Genomic DNA, 20,803 nt, shown 5'->3' on the forward strand with positions numbered 1-20,803 from the left:
TGTATCCTCTCATTATATTGAAATCTATACTCTTTAGTATGGCGTATTAGTTTCCAAGGCTGCCATAATAAAGCAGCACCAACTGGGTGGCTTAAAACATAGATATTTTACTGTCTCACCATTCTGGAGGTTAGAAGCCACAAATCAAGGTGTTGACACAGCCATGCTGTCTCTGAAGCTTTTAGAAAAGGATTCTTCTGGGGCATCTGGGGGACTCAGCGGGTTAAGCATCCAACTCCTGATTTCAACTCAGGTCACGATCTCACAGTTTGTGAGATTGAGTCCCACGTGGGTCTTTGCACTGACAGAACCAGAGCCTGCTTGGGATTCTCTCTCTCTCTGTCTCTGTCTCTGTCTGTCTCTCTCTCTCTCTTACTCTTTCTCTGCCCCTCTCCCACTTTCTCTCTCTTTCAAAATAAATAAGTAAACTTAAGCAAAAAGAAGAAGAAAAGGAGAATTCTTCCTTGACTCTTCTAGCCTCTCGTACCCCAGGTGTTCCCTGGCTTGTGGCAGAATAACTCCAATTTCTGCCTTCATTTTCACATGGCCATCCTCTGTGTGTGTGTGTGTGTGTGTGTGTGTGTGTGTGTGTGTGTTTTTACTTAGTCTTTGCTCTGTGCATGTGTGTGTCCACATCTCCCTCTTCTTTTAAGGACACTGGCCATATTGGACTAAGAGCTTACCCTATTCCAGTTTTCAGATTAACCAGCTATATCTGCAGCAACCCCATTTCCAAATAAGGTCACATTTTGAGGTACTGGGGGTGTAGATTACAATGTTGCTTGTTGGGGGAAGATACAATTCAACCCATAACACATGTCCTCCAAACCATTCATGGTCTGGCTTTAAACCATCTGCCAGCCCCATCATCTGTCTTTCTCTTTGTTTACCGTACACACTGGCTGTAAGAAATTACTCCTCACGTCCACTCCAGGATAAACACTCTCATGCCTCTGATCCTATCATATACTCTTATCGTTGCTAGTATGTTTCTTTTTTCCTTGTCTGCCCAGAAAATTCCTATTTGGCTCACTATTACCTCAAACATTGCTTTCTTGGTGAATTTTGTCCCTATTTCTCCACACAAATTAGCAATATTTTTTTCTCAATTTTTTTCTCCACACATTGCAACTTGCACACATACAGAATGTGCTACATTGGATTCTCATTGTCTCTTGGTCTGCCTGTAGTCCCACTAAACTGTAAATTCTTATAAGGCAGTGCCCAGGCCTTCCCATCTGGCAGAATGCCAAGCCCACGGTAGTCATTCAATAAATACTTTTTAAGCAAATAAATAGGAGGGGCTGTCCTCAACATCTTAGAATATAAGAATGGTAAGAGAATAACGAAAACAACATCTTATGTCTGCGAGGGATTCAAATCCCACTCAGTCTTCTTTCTGTCTACTTAATAGGTAGAGAGATTATACCAAGTTCTCCTCACCAGTGTAAGAGTCAGTCACAGGAAAGGCCTTAAAGTATATTAAGGTTTTCCAAGATGGTGGCCAAAGCTGCAATGACTTAAAGACCAGCGACAGATGTCTAGTTTCCAAACTGGTACCTTCTTGAGGTGGTACTGTGTAGTTTCTGTTCACCTACTGATCTTCAGAAGTGGATAGGACCTTTGCTGGTTGATAGAAAGAAGTTGGTTTTGCATGAACCATACGACATACTTACTGATTGCACTAAGGACTAGAAACAACATCCACATTTTTCCTCTAAATATTTATCATGTAAAGAAAGTTTCTTCTCTCTTTCAAAGGAGAAGTGTTAGTTTTGGAAAGAACATTCTCCACAGGATGAGTGGATAAGTCAAGCTGTAATATTCAGAGAATTCGAGGGCCAAGATTTTAGTGGAGATGGGACCAATATAATTTCTTTCAACAGCTTGTAAGGAGATATTTCATTTCAATGAATGTTTTTTAGGAAAGCTCATCAACTCAGAATTAGAAGTTCTGGAATCAGAGGTTGAGTTGATAGAAGAGGAAATTCAAATAATCAGTTTCCCATATGCATAAAAACAGGATAAGTACTTCATAGGAAAGCTGTTTAGGTAAGATAATTTATGTTAAAAGGTGCTCAAACTTTAGGAAAAGATGTTATATAAATCAACAATAGATCATTATCATCATTAGGAGGTATGTTGCTATATCTATCTCATGTGTTTCTCCATAAAGGAGAAAGTATTTTATAAAGTGGTTTATAGTCTGTATATTTCAAAATTTTTTGCAAGATGTTTTTCTCATAATGTCTAATTAAACAATTATTCTGCCTGCCATAGTCCTTTTAGGGGTATGAATTCTGAGATTTTGATCCTGATACTCGTCAATCCAAGGAGGTGGCCCCTAACCTGTGCAAACCTGTAGAGTTTAGTTTGTTCATTCATCCAACAAACATTTCCTATGCTTCTCTCTGTGCCAGCCTCTGCCTTTGAAGTAACCAACCAACCAAACAAACAAACAAATTCAATGGTGTCCAAACACAGAGAGAAGACAAATATGGCCAGGTCAGAGAAGAGAGGAGAGTGGCATAGATAGGCAAAGGCCATAGATGTTCAGGGTAACACTCCCATGTTCTGGTCATGGTAAAGAGTATGGAATTTGTTTTAAGTGCATTTGCAAATCCACAGTTAAATGTTCATTCCCCAATCTAAGTGAAAGTAGAAGTGAGTTCCCCTGTAGAAATTTCCCCTGGTTGTTGGCAGGGGATAAACAGCATACTCAAATATCATTATAACACGTGACAATGAGAGGACATCATGCGCGGGCTTTGGAAATCAGAGGTTGAACATGTTACCAGGAAGTTGGGACACACTGTGACCACATCCCAGAATGAGGGTGGGGCTTGAATCCCTAAGAATCTCATGCTTTTCTACCTTTGTACTTGAAGGAGAAAGAATGAAAGTAGCCTTTGTTAAGACCTTCTTTGTGTCGGGAATTGTATACATATTTATATGTATATATAAATACTGTTATGAGTAAATATTATTTTACCCTTTTACCAGTGAAGAAATTGAAACTTTGAGAGATCAAAGGTTTGGCCCAAGTTTATATAGCTTGTCTGAGTTCAGACCTACATCAGTCCTCTAAAGTTCACATGTTCTCAGGACACCTGAGTGGCTCAGTCGGTTAAGTGTCCGACTTTGGCTCAGGTCAAAATCTCGCAGTTTGTGAGTTCAAGCCCCACATCAGGCCCTCTGCTGACAGCTCCAAGCATGTATGGAAACTGCTACAGATTTTGTGTCTCCCTCTACCCCTTGTCTGTTCACACTCTGTTTCTCTCTCTCTCTCTTAAAAATAAACACTAAAAAAACTTAAATGGCATATGTTCTCATCACACCACAGGGCCCCCAAGGATGGGTGGTATGAGGAAAATCAGACCCCAAGGCAGGCTTGCTCAACAGAGGACTAGTCACCAGAATGTTTATTGTAGGGACCACTTTGGGTGGTTGGAATTCTGTGCCATTGAAAATAAACAGGGAATCCAATTTTCTCTCCAACCAGATATTAGTTTCCAGTTCATCTGTCCGTTTTCTCTGGCTACTGGGCACAGATATTAACTTGGCTCTTTGGCTCACCTAATACTACTGATCGACAAGGAAACCAGACTTTTCTTTCGTTTCTCAAAAGTATAGCCTAAAAGTTGTGGAAAATTTTCTTGATTGAAAGGAAAATAGAATTGAGCTGTGGGTAACATACTTGTAAAATCCTGTAAATGATCACCTGATCTTTCCTTTCCTAGAAATGACAAATTCAGAGGCTTTAAAATTAGAATACAGGGGGGTTTCTGAAGAGCCGTGCCTCACTGCGGCTTCACACTTTACATGGAAACCTTACTTTATGTGGGTTGGGTCATGGAAAGCAATGTGTATCTATTTACAATGTACTTGCTCTCCTAAGAAGCTCTCCCATTACCCTTTGTATTAAGAAGAAAAGAAGGAATTTCATCCAAATGAACACACACACACACATTCACACACACATATATACCACGTATATATACACACATATATACACGTATATGCAAATGTATGTGATGTGTGTATAAGTATATATATGACACTATGAAACTTGGTTTTGCCGTGTAAACATTTTTATATTAAAAACATCCCCTGCAATCACATTCTATTTTTTCTTTCAGAATTAAACTGACATGCAATTAAAGTATTTCATGTTATACTGTAGCCAAAGTTGAGGGAATGAAGATCACATAAAGGATTTTAATTATTTAAATAGATAAGGTATACAATTACTATCTCCTACAGCTTTACAGTTTTAGTGCAGATTCAAATGGTAAGGTCTGAAAAGCAGTCTGGTAACTCTTGAATTGGCTGTAAGTTTTTCTGATGAGTGAAGAGAGAAAGGAAATAGAAATGACTTCGTTCTTCCAGTTTAAAAATAGGTTTTCTGAGGAAAGGAACTCATATATATCTCTTCAGCAATATTTTATTAATTGCATTTTTCTTCAGTAGGTGAAGACAGGAAATCATGGTCTATTGATCAGCACAGTCTACCTTCCTCTTGTACTTCTGGGGAAAGAAGTACGAATTAAGCAGGGGATTTTAACAGCACATGTGATGTGTACAGTGTTCAGATAAAAGTTCATTAGAAAACACTTTTGTGCAAAATTAGTTCAATTTGTTTGGTCAGTTTTTGGTCGGAATTTCCTTTCGGCCTAATGAGATATGACTCAGGTGATACTGAATTATAGTCTTAGTGTAAAAATTACTTTGAAGATTTTTTTAATGAAATATAAGTTTTTTTATTATTGTTTTATACTGTCTATAAAGAATTAAAAGGCAAACTATTTCATAAGATACTGTATGTCTGCACTTATGAAAAGAATCTGAAAACGTCTAGAGAGCACAAATACTTAAATGTGAGAGTGGACTTGACATGGAAAAGCTTCCTGTTTGTGGCCTGGCTTCTTCCTACCATGTCATACCAGTAGCCATGTCCTATGTATACCTTAGAATTCGTAAGGTAGGAGTAGTAGTGACAGGGACTGGTTTTTTGTAATTAGATGTATGTTCCATATAATTAGGATCATGGCAAATAAAATAAAGAGACTCAAATCTTTCTTTCTTTCTTTCTTCCTTTCTTTCTTTCTTTCTTTCCTTCTTTCTTTCTTCCTTTCTTTCTTTCTTCTTTCTTTCTTTTTCTTTCTTTCTTCTTTCTTTCTTTCTCTTTCTTTCTTCCTTTCTTTCGAGATGGGTGAGGGGAGAAAGGGAGAGGGAGAGAAAGAATCTTAAGCAGACTCCATGCCCAGCACAGGGCCTGACACGGGGCTCGATGAAGGGCTTAATGAGAGGATCTCTCAGGATTGTGAGATCACGACCTGACTTGAAATCAAGTCAGATGCGTAACCGAATGAGCCACTCAGGTGCCCCAAGATGCAAATGTTTTAAAGGACAGAATGAAAGAAGAGAGTCAGAGATGATAAAGATGTGAAGAAACAGAGTTGGCACAACTAGACTTTGCCTAAATGTAGTATATTATCTCCATACGTTTATCAAAAAGATGAAAATCCACACCAACAAATACACTCGGTAAAAAGATGTGAGGAGAGATGCCAACTAGAGTTTGGGACCACAACAAGTGAATGGAGGACTGGAGCAAGTGTCAGTCTCAGGACCTGCAGAAAAGGATGCTTCAGCACAGTGAGGCAGCATACACCAAAGAGCCACCAAAAGCTGCAGCGTTTGAGAACTGCAGGGAAGCTCCTCCCTCTCCCCCACAGCCCTTCCAGGACACAGAATGATTATTACCTGCCAAACCTGAATGCTTTCGGAGAATAGAACTCCAGAGACTGCCATCTGGGGGTCTTCTGCTGAAAAAACTTCCTCGCTGCCCAGTCACCTCATAAGCCCACCCATTTACAGAGCCAATAACGATTTTCATACCATGCTCTTAGTGATGTACTGACAGCCAAAGGTAGCTAGACATTTAAAGAATGCCTCAGAGATGAAAGACAGAGATCAAAGCAGACAGAAGAAAGAAGTCAGAGAGAGACCAAGATAAAGAAAGGGACAGAAGGGAAACAACTAATGATAATTAATGACCTCAGAAAAAGAACATATTTCATGTATGTATTTAGTTCTCAGTGTCTAGTACATGCCACATGCTTCTTTGTACTAATTTTATAATAATGTCTAACATAATGGTCACAGTATTCTCTCTGAGGTATGCAATACTGCCAAGTCCATTTTATAGAAAGGCCAAGGAACTTTCCAAAGACATCCTACTAAAGGTAGAGCCAGGATTTGAAATGAGGTAGCCTACTGTGTACAAAGGTGCACCCTCTTACCCAATATGTTTTACTACCTAATCAAGGATTAAAAACAGAATGTTTTTCAAAACCCACTTTCTTTAGTTTTAATAATATATTATTATTAAAATATAACCAGGAAATAAGAGGTGAGACCTCGAAAATAACCTGTATCTGTCTATGCTGCACTCTTCCCCTGAGTGAATCATTATACTCAGGGCTGTGTTCCTTACTCTTTCCTTTTTTTTAAAGTGTGTGTGTGTGTGTGTGTGTGTGTGTGTGTCTTAAAGACAATCATACTATATGTAATTCCTTTGGGAATGTTTTCTTTTCATTTAATATTATATTTTTAAGATTATCCATATGGTTGAATGACAGTTGATTTCATTAATTTTTACTGCGGTATTAAAAATAAAAAAGAACAGAATGTTATAAAAAGAACAATCAGAAAGAACTTTGGCAAAATAAAATATTATAGCTAAAAATATTTATTAGGTCGTTAGTAGAAAAAATAATGGAATATCCTAGAAGGTAAAAAAAAAACAACAAAAAGAACAAAACAAAGAAAAAGAAGTAGAAACAGAGAAGTACAAAAGAATATGCATATCAATCCAGGATGTCTAACATTGGATTAATTAGATTACCAGAAAGAGAGAACAAAGAGAGATGAAGAATTTATTAAACAAACACAGACCAGAAGGTGTGTGTTTCCATTTTGAAACGCTTCATGAGTTTGCATATCACCCTTGTGCAGGGGCCGTGCTAATCTTCTCTGTATCGTTCCAATTTCAGTATACTTGCTGCTGAAGCGAGTATGTGTTTCCATTTTGAAAGAACCATTGAATGAACAGTACAGGGGATGAAAAAATAACCCATATCAAGGCACATAATATGAGATTTTAGGACATACCAAGCATAAAGGGGAAATACAGTTAGAGACAGGGAGTCCATATGCAATAAACCAGGAATCACAATGGCATTAGATTTTCAGTAACAACTCTGGAGGCTAGAGGACAATGGAGAGTCCTTCTAAATTCTAAGGAAAAATAAGGGTAGAATTCAATTTTAGGTCAAAATAGCATCCACATGTGAAGGATCTACAAGGACCTAGAACACTGCCATTTGGGAGGTGTGTTTTCGCAAATGAGAAAATAGACAAGTACGATGATGTGAGACTCAGGCCACAGAGTATCCAAATCAAGAGAGAATTGAGAAGTTCCATTTCAGCCTTAGTCATGTATACTTAGAGAATAACCAGACCCCTTTGGAAGAGAGAAAAAAATAAACCTGAGATGTGTGAGCATTTGAAATTACAAGTATGACGTCTATATTTAAATATTCAAAACTAATCAGTTGATAGATTTGTTGGGGCATTTATCTGGGATATATTAATAGTTATACATAGGGAATCAACTATTAAAAAAAGGAAAGTAATCATGAGCTCTAGAAATGGACAAAAAATTTAAGCATAAAACACTAAACACAATTTGAGTTAGCCACAGACAATATTTACAAAATAATAATGACTACTGATTTAACTAAACAATTATAAGGGAGTTGGGGAGTGAAAGAGTACAAAATCCTCAAGGATAAAAATAGGAATCAGCAGGTAATGTCTAATACTCAAGAAAGTTTGGGCCTATCACAGAAAAACATGAATGTACACAATAAGAAAAATGCTTTTAATACTAGAGGGAGTCAGGAAAAGAACTAGTAGAAATTCTGGAAGTAGACAGGGAAGCTTCTGTTTTTTTGTTTTTTGTTTTTTTAAATTTTTACAGAACTTCAAATGGTATTTAGGTGTGTTGAAGGGAAAAGTATTATAGAAATGTGAAAATCATGACGATAATTTAGATGTGACCTTGAAGCAAGCAGAAACTGGTGAAATTAAGAGTCAAAGATTAAGAGAATAATACATAAATTTTAGAAACATAAATTTGGGAGCTGTTGCTCCAGATCGAGGAGGAAAAAAATGTGCTCCTGGTAGTATCTTCACGGATAGCATGAGTTTATAGATGAAAAGTATCAAAAGTCATCTTTGGGGTACTTCAGAATATAGGTAATTCCATAAAGTGTGGATGAGTCTAATTTGTACTCCTACCTTGATATTTACACGTGTGAAATTATTAGTAAAGATAGCATTGAGGGGCTCTTAACTATTCTTAGAGTCACAAACAAGGTAGCTTGGGTTGGAGAAGGAAAATGTGGTAGCAGGTATCCCTGTGGTGCTGTCTTAATTAAAGAGGGTTCTAGATGGGTTGCACAATTACTGATTTTAAATTATTTTATAAACATAATGATTGAAACACTGTCTCCCACTCAGCCTTACCTTCTTCACATCCTTTACCATTTGGAACCTAATCCCCAAAGAAATCACTCCCATTTTACGGCAAGTCTTTAAATATGCCAATGCATAACTATGATAGAGAATTATGGTTATGAGCTGAGGCTTTGGTTTAAATCCTGATCCCACCACTTCCAGCTAGGCAAACTGGACACCAAACCTAACTTCACCTGGAAGTTGAGGTTGACAACGTTAGAGCAGCTTATGGAGATTTTCTGAGGATTACATGGAAAATATGACTGAAGTACTCAGCATAATGGCAGCCGTATAATCACTCAAAACTGATATTCATTATTTTTAACTTTGAAACTAAGATTACTCTATTAGTATTTATTATAACTTTGAATCATAAATAGATGAAATTTTATTTTATCATTACTAATGGTGACTACTCAGTATATATTTATAATCTATCGAATAATCTGAACAGTTTGCACTTATCTCAAACTAAGCTTCCCTAAGTATTTTTGTCACTTTGGAACGGGTACACCTCACTTTTTGCTTACTAAGTCTTCTTTTATGTTGTTTTCCAACATCTTGCCATGCACAGATATAATCTAAGTTCTTTGTCTCTTTCAAGACAGTTTCTTACTGTATGATTCTTTACGTTCCCCACTCATCTTAGATCATTGGTCCTTTTTGTTTATCTCATTCCTCTATTTCTTCTACAACTGAGATAATGAGATAAGATTCTCAATTATCTTGTGGGAAATTTAAAATATGAAATAATGTTGCAGGCCCAGGCTCTCTCTCAAGAGACTTCCCAGGATCTCTAGGGCCTGACCAGCTGCTCTCCTATCTCGGAAGGATAATGTTTGAGCATACCAAGAGTGGATCCTTTTTTGGGACATACTCTGATCAATCAGCATAGCAATTCATTAACTTATACTAAGAAATACGACTGCAGTGTCTCAGGTATTTGATGTCCGTATGAACAATACATTTGCCTCCTGTGGGCAGACCTACCCAAGGAATTCACTCATCATTTAAAGGTTACTCTTTGAGCTCAAAATAAAAATAAAATAAAGAGAAGTAGTTAGAAAAAATATAAAAATAAAAAATAGAAAGTAGTTAGAAAAAATAAAAAAAATAGTAGTTTCATAAAAAATATGAAATCCAGCTAAAATTGCTTGATGCATCCATCTCCGCATGATGGATTATCTTGTTAGAGAATTAAGATGCTCGAGGTTTACTGAAGCTCTCTTTCTTGAACCCAGGGGCTTGAGTGGGTACTACCAAATATTTGCCTCTGTTACACTTCTTTCTCTATGCGGGGCAAAATAAATTAAGACTTCCTCCCACCTTCTAAGTGGTTTGGCCATCACCCCCATCACTGTTAATGAAGGTATGAGAACTCTGTAATAAAACTCAGTCAGGGCATCATATCACAAGGAGAAATTAATAGGTGAAATGTGAATTTCTCATATGGATTCCGTATGGGTTCTTGGAAGAAAATTAATCCTTGGGATACGTATGCTTAATTTCAGGCCTCCCTGAGAAAAACAAACTACTATAGCTTCTTAACACGTGCTGTTAGTAGGATCAGAATTTTCTCTTCTTTCAAGTATCTCCTCAAAAACTCTTCATCATTCCATAAAGCAAGTCACTGGGAAAAGCAGAAAAGCCACTGTAAGACTTTTCAATTAGAAAGACGTCAGAAGGGATTTCAAGAGCTTAGGGAAGGGGGTGGGTCCCTTACAGAAAAGGGTTAGTAAATAGGGACTCCAGAGACCCTGGTAAATGACCTCAGAGAGCTAGGAAATGTAGAAGATTCACAGAAAATCCACCATTCTCCCCAGCCGCCCCTCCCCTTCATCCCCACTGTAGGTATGAGGGAATACCCATATCACGATTTCTCTATAAACACCCGAGTGTAAACAAGGAGGTGTTTTATCCATCATATTGTAAGAATAAGTCAATCCCAATATGTTGTATATGGCTATGTGACTTTGAAACTACCAACCAAATTATTGAGTAAAGATCTGCAAGAACATCATCAGATCGATATGTGCGTTTGCTTCAAGAAATCCTGTGTAGAGTTGGAATTTGTATGATAGTGTAGGATCTCCACTTCTAGCAAGCCATAAACAGGCAAGAACAGAGCAGCCCCACTGGGCTTCTTTCTATAAACTTTTCTTCCCCATCTGTAAAGAGAAACCTGCTCCAAGGAGCCAGAAAGAAAAGCAGAACTATCAAGTTTAATGTGTTTTTATGATTGACTTCTTCTTTTCTTTATCGTTAAGTGACTAAAGTCTGTAGATCTACATGGAATACAATCCATTTTTTCTATAAGATAAGGATTCTATCTTACATTAAATATGAACTTCAGAGTTGTACTTCATGATAACAATCTCACTTCTCTTATTTTTCAAGTTCTTAGATGTTTCTCTGTTGTCCCCCTCCAACAATACTTTTGAGGTATAGTCAGGAGTATTTTAGGTTATAGTTACTTAAATCGCTTTTGGTCATGGTTGCCCCAGTAACACATGGAAGCTTTAGATTTACTGTGACTGAGTCCACATGTTGGAGGTGTACACATTAAGGGGGTGTGGGGATTATTGTTCCATTTTAAAAGATTTGGAAACCCTCCTTCCATTGAAAAAAATATATGTGTCTTTAAAGTATAGACTAGGATTAATCCAAACATTACAAATTTCAGTCTTCAACCTGATGACAGGGAACTAAGAGACAGAGGCCATCAGGCAATCAAGATATCAGAATGAAAGGCATCAGACCACATTTTTTTTTTACCTATTCTTTTCTGATTTGAATTTGATAATTCATGTTGTAGCAATCCACCAATAAATATTTGTTGAACTACCAAAACAACTCTTTATAGTCGCACTCTGTTTTCTCATAACATCTACATCCCAATAACCGTTATTTGATTGCAGTTTCTCTAAAATTTTGACACAACCTATGACGCAGAAATAGTAATATGTATGTCACAAAGTCCCAACCTTGCTTTGCCCTGCCTGGCTTCTAAGACCATTAAGGTAATTTGTAAAAACAAAGCACCCAGACTGCTGTTTTGCAATTTCCCTGCTTCAGAACAAGTCTTAAGCAACATGTGGCTTAGTGGTTTAATCATGATAGGGAGTTAGACGTGCTCAAAAGTTACTCTTTACCCCATTCTTATTGCACCTTTGACTTTTGAATTTTCTGGGTCATTCTGGTCACTAATTAAATGTCTTGGTGGCCCCAGAATTCCAAAACATAGTAGATAATTGATAAAAAAAATTTGCTACCTTACCACCTGAGATATTTTGAGGAACAAGTTGTTTAACAGACTATGATAGGACTTGAGATGTTTTTAATCTGCAGAAAACAGTTTTCCTGAGTAGTAGAGGTAGAGGTTAGAAAATTGCTTCTCAGGGCACCTGGGTGACTCAGTTGGTTAGGCGTCTGACTCTAGATTTTAGCTTAGGTCATGATCTCCCAGTTCATGAGTTCAAGCCCCACATCAGGCTCTGTGCTGACAGTGTGGAGCCTGCTTGAGATTCTCTCTCTCTCTCTGCCCTTCCCCAGCTCACTCTCTGACTCTCAAAATAAATCAATAAACTTTTAAAAAAAGAAAGAGAAAATTGCTTCTCCCATTTGTAATTCTGAAAGAAAATATTCCTGTTTTACTTACATTTTAAAATATTTCTGATAGTGTTAATGATGGTAAAGTGCCTAGAGATCATAAATTGAGTTTTTATCAAATTACTTGAGTGTAACACTTTTTAAAACTGCATATAGTCTAGCTCATGTATGTCACCATGAATGTGAGTGTTCTCTAGTCTTTAGTTATCACTGTAGAAGTATAATTTGAAATCTCATACTTCAAGGTCCACAAACATTTCTTGACATAAAACAGTATTTAAATGTTAAGTCATATGATAAGTATGCTCTTTATTGGTATTCGCTTTTACTCTCACTAAAACTCTATTACTGTAGTAAGTGAAAATATTATCATTCTCATATTGTTGATTGAACTCCACAACTGAATTAAACTTCTATTCACAGGTAAAAAAAGTGAGGCAAATGTTTCTGTTAAGGAATATATTGTTATGACTTTCAATTCCTGAAAAGATGAAATGAAAATACACTTAGGTCACTGCCTTCACCTAAGCCATACTTCTAGGGAATTACCCAACCTCAGAGTCCTCACTGTTATTTTGAAAATGCCAGTCTGATAACTCCTAAAGATAGAATTGTGCTCTTAATATCTCATGGAAGAAGCATATTAATCATAACCTTAATTGTATTTCTTTAATTCTATTATAGGACATAAATAATTTTAAGCTAATCAAGAGGTATGATATACTGTCAAACAGCACACAACGTTTAATTTAATATTTGTTAAATGATTAGTGAAATTTGAATACTTAGAACTGGGCCTCGGGGGGAGGGGCTCAGAGATATGAGGGAAGACTGAGAAATAGAATCAGCTGATTTTTACCTAGAGAAGCTGCTAATTAAGACTATGGCACCATTGCTTTTCAACCCCGGAGTTTTATAAATGGAAAGCTAGGTTGATTTTAACAAGCCTGTTTTACTAGAACTGGAATTTTAGACATTCCACAAGGCTCCCTTTGGTAAATCCCTTATCAACAAGAAAGCTTGAACTTCTTGCTTTTACTTTCTGGGTATCTTGGTTTTGACACTATAGTAAAAATATTACACCATTTATTTTGATGAGAAAAGTCTTTCTAAGCCATGTTAGCCCTATTCCAGGTCTATTAAATTGAGACACTGGATGCTTCATGTGAATGTACCATTGATCCATTGGACCATCCCTGGAATAGCAGTTATCAGGATATAGCATTATCGTTTGTAGCAGAAAGACATCTGGTTAATTCAGGGTTCTGTTTAACTGATTTTCACATTAATCAAGGCTTTACAACATAGTAATGTGTTTAAAAAGTAACAATATGCATAATCAATTAATTCTGAAGTCATATTCCTATTTATATTAATTTCATCCATGCTCTACTTTTGAGTATATGCATATACACTTTAAGTAGGATTAGTATTTCATAAAGTCTAGTTTATTTAATCTTATAACAAAGTTTACTTAGAAGTATAAAACTGACTATCATGAATATTCTCTATCATATAGTTTTATGGGAGATAAATAAATGAGATAATATTCTCTATCATATAGTTTTATGCCTAAAGGCATGTGGAAGTGTGAGATTTAGGAATCTACCTCAGACTATAGCAAATACAGAACATTAAAGAGTTACCAAAGAATTACCATTAAAAAAAACCAAAAACCTTTACCCATGTAGTTGTGAGGTCATATCCTGACCAAAAAGGAGGAAGTGGCAGGTCACTGGGCTCAAACTTATCTGCTGTACATCATAGACGCACACTGCTGACAGCCTTCAGTTGTTTCTGTAACAACAGGAAGTGCACTCACTTGGAGTAGTCTGAATTGAAAATGTTGAAGAGAAAACCATCCAATGCTTCAGAGAAGGAGAAACATCAAAAACCAAAGGTAAGGTAACTATACACAGTTACATAAAACCAAACCATTTAATAGAATACACTAGAATACACACACACACACACACACACACACACACACACACACACACACATTGTTCTTAGCTGCCAGTTATAAATTAATTCAACCCTAGGGTCAAAGGCCTCGTGGCAGGTGTGAAAAACAATGAGTTGAAAACTTAGAGGTTAAATAATACATGACAATTATTGTTTCTGTAATTTTACCTTATAGTGTATATTTGATCATTTACATTTGTAACTGAAGTTGGAGCTCAGATCCAAGTTCGTGGAAATCAATTGGTGGTCTCTGCTTGAAAGGTGGATATTATGAAATATTCTTGAACATTTTTCATGACTATAAATTTGTCAATGTCTATTTAACTGAATGCAATTTATCCCTTATGGGTTCAGCTCTCATATTACTTTTAATTATGAGAAGATTGTAAATAGAGAGGATTTGGTTGAGCATTTGATTTTTTTCATTTTTTTGTATTAAAATATGATAGCTTGTTGAAAAGATTATGTTTCCCACTCTTGCTTGAACTAACATTATACTAGAGAGTGGATTGGGTTACATTTTAGGAAGCACCAAAACTCCATATATTGATAGATTTGCCTAATTGTTTCTATTTGGAACATTATGCTAGCCTTTGTCTTGACAATAATTGCCACTTACCAAAAAGTACAGCATGAGATAACAAAGTTTAGATTCTATTGTAGAACTCTAAATTAGTTTAATTAATCATGTGAAAGAAACCATGAAGTACTGGTGTCAAAGGTTTTCTCCAATACGTTTACATTTCTTGAGTTCCTTAGATAAATACCATTTTTAATCTATCTGTGAATGAGCTATAACTGAGTTCAGATGTCTTTTTAAAGGACTGACTTATTATCTATTATTGGTCTGTATTTGCTTGGCACTTGTTCTGAGAGAAAGGAGTTGGGAATTGATTGCGAACTTCTGGATTGATGAGGCATCGAACAGTGGTCAATGTTTTATAAGTCTTTGCAAGTTACTATACAACCTGTCTGAAGGAAACTAATAAATAAATGATTTCCAATCTTTAAAAAATAAGTCAGGGATCTTCAGTTAAAAATACAGCTGGATAATATATCATGATGTCTATCTTTTCCCCTAATATAATAAAAATTCAAAGGCATGTTTCCCAAAGAGTGAAAAAAATTCTAAAAGCATCATTTACTTTTATATTTAAGATTGATCGTATCTAGAATGTACTCAATTAAATGCAACTAATATTGAGTTGACAATAGTAGGTTCTAAGGGGATCATAAAAGTTAATATGAATTGGTACTTTTCCTTTAGGTATTTAAATTCTGAAGTTAAAGTATCTCACAAGGACTGCATTATGTAGTGAGTTACTATCATAATTATGTCAGTGAACTATTTTCAAAATGATAGTTGTCTATCATCATCATTTCCCTTAATTGAAGAAACTATTGAAATATAAGTGGGTATTGTTCATCCTACTGACTTTACTCATTTACAAAAATATATCTGATACTCTCTCTATATATATATAGGAATAAAACATATCACAGAGAGTAGTCACATTGGAAACATATTAACTTATGTTGTGAATGAAGTCCCATTATCTTTAGATGAGTGGTTTCACTCTATACAAATCTAGAGATATGTGAGTGTATATGTACAAGTGTGTTTTTTATACATTTTGGGTCAATAAAAGCCTTTCTTTTTATATTGAGGTAATATTTTTCCAATTATTGTAATTATGTCTTAGAAACAACTCCTCTTTAATTCACATTTATTTGTTTTACTGGATAATTTTTGTGTATCTTATGGAAAACCAACAGAATCCCTAAGAGGTGGTAGAAATGGATGTCATGATGATCTCTACAAACAAATGGCTAATAGAATGAAGAGTGCAAATTCCTTCATCTACTGGAAGGGACCAGAGGATCTGTGTCTAGAAAAATAGAACAGAACCATCAAGAAATCTGTCTGAAATATGGGGAATAACAGTCTAAGCTAATTAAGTACATACCAAACAATAGCTTGCCTCTCCTGACCCCTAAAGGTATACTCCTTGTACGATAGTCTTTCAGAATGTCTGAGAGAGATTTGCTTGCTTTGTATTGTGAATGTTGAAATAAAGAGGGATAGCATTGAAAATGAGGGAACTATTATTGCAGTATCTAGTTCATGTTAACTCCTGTGGATTATAGTTCAGGTGACCTAGTACACAATTCAAATGGTGAATGCATATTATAATTAAGGTTCCCTCAAATAAAAAATTAGGAAACCTGTTTATTTGAAAAGGATATCAATGGAGAAGGACTTTGTTATTAGTATTTTTAAATAGATCTTACAATTGTGAGAAAGTTCCAAATATTCATGGATATAAAAATGTAGCGATAGATTTTACAAATCTATATATGTAATAATTTATTATTTTCTTAAATTCAGAAGACTTACCAATAGACATGTCCATGACTCAAAAAAAAAAAAAAATGAAAGCACACATTAAAATTCAGTTTTACCATCTTTAATTTTATCATTAATGTGTCATCATTTTCAGCTTTTATTCCTGTATCTCCATTTTTGGTGTGAGATCTTTCCTTCAGATAGCTCATAAGTAGGACCAATAGTATTCATAGTGGTTATAAGAGATTCATAGTGGAGGCTAAGAGAGTGAGACCAGAGATACTCCAAGAAGGAAACTGGAAAAGCTTTGGAGAGTTATTACCAAAGAAACCCATTATGTATACTGGAATGTTAATAAATTCCAACAAGTTTAATTTGTGTTTCAGAACTCTATATGGTGTATATAGAGTTTCAAATTAACACGGAAATTTGATGAATAGTGCTTAAGTGTTATATATGTAGATTAATCTTTCAAAAATAGCCTTGCTTAACATACATGCAAAGTACTGTAGTTTCTTTTTTGAAGTCTGTTTTTGCCTTCTCATCACTACTGCCCACTGCTGCTAGTGATTTTTTAAAATTTTGAGCATATCTGGGATTCGGAGTAGATAACATACGATCTCATTACACTCTATAAATGCTTAATTTTTAGAACATAACTTTCTGTGATTGTTTCTGTATCTGAAATGTTTTATTTTAGTTTTCCATATTTATTGTGAGTATATTATATACTAGTTGCTGTGGTTCTCAGGTTTTGTACATTAATTTATTTAATATTTCTAACAAGTCTGTGAGAGAATCACTCTTATTTAGCTGCACGGATAAGAAGGCATAGAGACGGTTAATTAACTTGAGCAGGGACACATACTCAGATGAAAAAGAAAAGTGTGTGATATGTCAATTTCCAGTACTCCTGTTCTTATTATGCTGCCATTATGAGCATAGGGACTGTAGATATTTCTTCTATTTCTGTCTTAATTACCAGCTAAATTTTATGAAAACCAGGGAGAACATATGCTTAAGAGCCTCTGCAAGTTGGAAAGGAAGTTGGAGATACCCGTTCCTGTCTGTGATTAGGTATAAGACTTCCACCAATAAAATCCCTCCAGGTGTCCACTCAACTGTCAATGCTTAAAATTGTAAAACCACAATAACTTTTTAAATATTCACATGTTCAAATTGTCAAAAAAAAATAATGGCCTAAAACTGAGATAAGTATAACCACGTATCTCCCTCCTGCACCTAGCATAGCACCTTTGATGTAGTAGGCCCTAATAAATATTTGTAAAGTGAATGGAGTCTCTTGAGTCTACTCTATGCATCCTGGTTCAGGAATAAATACTCTTTAGTGCAGTGTACTTTCATTATTCTTGGCACTAAGTCTGCTAGCGTGCACATAAGAAAGTTTATGTGTATGTGTGTAAATGCAAACTGTAACTTATTTTTAAGTTTTATTTTAAGGACTCCAATATAGCAAATGCTATGCCAGACTCTCTTGAGAGGCCCATCATTACATAACCATAGACCTTTGTTCCAGGTCAGGGAATATGGTAGAAACTTCAAAATCAGGAAAGGAATAGACAAATGAAAACTTTGCAACTATAATTAGGATAACTTGGCCTTTATTCATCTGGGATTAATGATCTGTTAATAAATTTTAACTCAGGATTTTTTAAGTAAAGAAGATTCAAATACCACAGTTATTTTAAAGGGAAACACTGGAATGATGGCAGTTCTGGAAATAGCCTTTTTTTTTTACCATATTTTTAAATCTAAAGTACATACTAAATGAGACACCATTAGTGTCACAGAAGCTAATTTTCACTAGCAATGACTGAAGTGGCATTCTTTCCCATTTGCATCTGATCCTAGCAATGATGAGAGGTGATGAGTTGATTATGAGCTGTTTTCACTGCACTGCCCGCTGTGCGAATTTATGCTCCTAGACAAGGATGACACGTAGTTGTGGCATTAAAGAGCTTTCTTCACTGCTTTTCCTATCAAGACTGCTAAAATACATTTTAACTCTTATCTAACCAGGTATAAGAAAAGGGAAGAAATGTTTACATGTACAGGTGTTTACTTGAGGCCAGGCACTTACACAAGGGGCTTATGGCATTCTTCTCCCAATTTACAGGAAAGAAAACAGTTCTGCAGATATGAAATATTTCACTCAAGGTAACATTGCTAGTAAAAGAAAATTTGCAAGATTATATGGGACAGTTTCTTCTTCTAAACCTGTGGATTTCCCCCCATTACTTCTTTTTGCTTCTTCATCTGGTGTATAATTTTGGACTTTAATTTAGATGAATTCAGTTGAATGTGTGGATTTTCAAACAATGTGATCCCAAATAAGATATGTGATATACAATGTAGGTAATATTTTAAATTCACTTTTCCCATTTAAAAATGATGGGTGTAAATATATATGTATATATATATATATATATATATATATTTTTTTTTTTTTTGCTTTTGGTTATTATTTCTCGCCAACCCCCCCAAATCTCCCAAAAGGTGCTCTTCAATTATATATTTACTTAGTATTTATGTCACATTTGTTTTCCAAGAAATAGTTAAAATAGATTATGATCTCAAACTAAAACAAAATAATTCAGGTGAAAATGGAGTAGAAATCCTGTTAGAGGGTTTTACAGGGCCACCAAGGCTGAGTTGAACATGGATCTGAGTGCTTGCTACTCAGTGTGTTCATACAGACTAGCAGCTTTGGCATTCTAGGAGTTTGTTAGAAGTGCTGATTCTCTGGCCTACCCCAAACCTATTACATCAGAATATATATTGTAACAAGATACCTAGGAGTCCTGTGAACACTTCAGAGTTTAGAAATGATGTTCACATCCATGGTTCTCAACCGAGGTTGCACATTTGAATTACTGAAGAACTTTAAGAAATACTGATGATTGGATTCCACCTTCAAATATTTTGATTACCTAATATAGGATGTGCCTGAGCATCACGAATTTTTAGCTACCCCATCTGGAGACATATTTTCTACTAACCTTTTCAAAAGACTTAGGTAATTTATTAATCCATTTACCCATTCGTTCATTCATTCATTCTTCAATACAACAAATATCTATTGAGTGCTTACTAGAGGCAATATACACCATATGTGCAGAATATAGTGGTGAATAAAACAAAGATCCTTGCCCTCATACAATAAACGAGATAAATATGTTAAATATATAGTATGCTAGGTAATGATGAGTGCTGAAAAGGGAAGGAAGGATACAAGGAAGGCACCAGGAAAGATTTGGTGAGGATGGGAATTTGAAAAAGGACCTGAAGGAAATGAAGGAGCTGACCACGAGTTTGACTGAGGAAGTTGTATTCCAGGCAGAAGAGAGATAGAGTCTAAAAACCTTGAGGCAGGAGCATCCCAAGTGTTTTGAGAAACAGTGGAACAGAGTGCATAAGGGGAAGAGTGTTCACAAACAGCAGGATCACAGAGGGCTTCCAGGTCATTATAAGGATTTGAGCTAGTATTGGAAGATTGTGAGAAAACGTTCTGGATAACATTTTAGTGGGGTTATTCTGTCTTTTGTGTTTCGAATACACTGAAAGATTTGGACATAGTAGGGAGAAGAGACTGGTTAGGAGGCTTTACAGAAACTAGGCAAGAGATGGTGATGGCTCACACGAGGGGAGCAGCAGGCAGGGTAGATGTTGAGGAGATGCTGAATTTGGGATATTTTGTACATATTGCATCCATTTGAATATGCACAGGAAACTTAACCACACCACATGTGACCAAAAGATGATAAACAGAAAGGTTGCCACTGCCCTACACTGTTCTTGCTTCTAATTGGTGCCCACAATTCTAGGAGAAATGCCTAGCCACCAGAAATTGTCGTAGCCACCAGAAATTCATCCCCAAATTGATGTGCCACGTGCCACGTCCCAAAATTTTCTGCCTCTTTCTTCAAAATACAATTTTCTGTTGACCTTAATTTTCATTTCTAGGGCACTTCAATCAGAAGAGATGAACTAATTTGTTCATTTCGTCATGTTCAATCGAAAGAGTTAAATAATTTTGCCTTGAAAACTTTTCTCCAAAACACTAATTCATTCTAGCCTCCCCATTTTGTAGGCTTTGAATCTATAATCAAATTGTGTTGCAAGCAAGTAGCAAAACATTGGGGGCCAACTATGTTGGCTCTCCTTGGAGAAAAACAGTGTCCAGACAGTATACAGAAAGTTCAGGAGACAAATGGCTGAGAGAATGACAAAAATGTAGCCTCTCTTTCTTTGGAAATTTGGATATTATATCCTATA

The 20,803-nt window shown here is 35.8% G+C and overlaps 1 protein-coding gene and 1 non-coding gene across 3 annotated transcripts in view; one reads left to right on the forward strand and one right to left on the reverse strand.

Annotated features, from left to right (window-relative positions):
* The window catches only part of SAMSN1 (SAM domain, SH3 domain and nuclear localization signals 1), a 132,583-nt gene that overhangs the window by 68,862 nt on the left and 42,918 nt on the right, over nucleotides 1–20,803 (forward strand). The window contains exon 1 of one of the 2 annotated variants that reach the window (XM_027077531.2): nucleotides 13,937–14,095. The exons of the other annotated variant lie outside the window; for it this stretch is intronic. Within the exon in view, the coding sequence (XP_026933332.1) occupies nucleotides 14,039–14,095 (57 nt within the window). The 5' untranslated portion in view covers nucleotides 13,937–14,038. Of the gene's footprint in view, nucleotides 1–13,936; nucleotides 14,096–20,803 lie in introns of those variants that run through there. 2 annotated transcript variants of the gene reach the window in all.
* LOC113604821 (U6 spliceosomal RNA) lies at nucleotides 6,976–7,078 on the reverse strand. The gene has a single exon (XR_003426846.1). It is a non-coding gene; the product is annotated as a U6 spliceosomal RNA (small nuclear RNA).

The sequence above is a fragment of the Acinonyx jubatus genome, chromosome C2 (assembly GCF_027475565.1).
Source record: "Acinonyx jubatus isolate Ajub_Pintada_27869175 chromosome C2, VMU_Ajub_asm_v1.0, whole genome shotgun sequence".
Classification (NCBI taxonomy): domain Eukaryota; kingdom Metazoa; phylum Chordata; class Mammalia; order Carnivora; family Felidae; genus Acinonyx; species Acinonyx jubatus.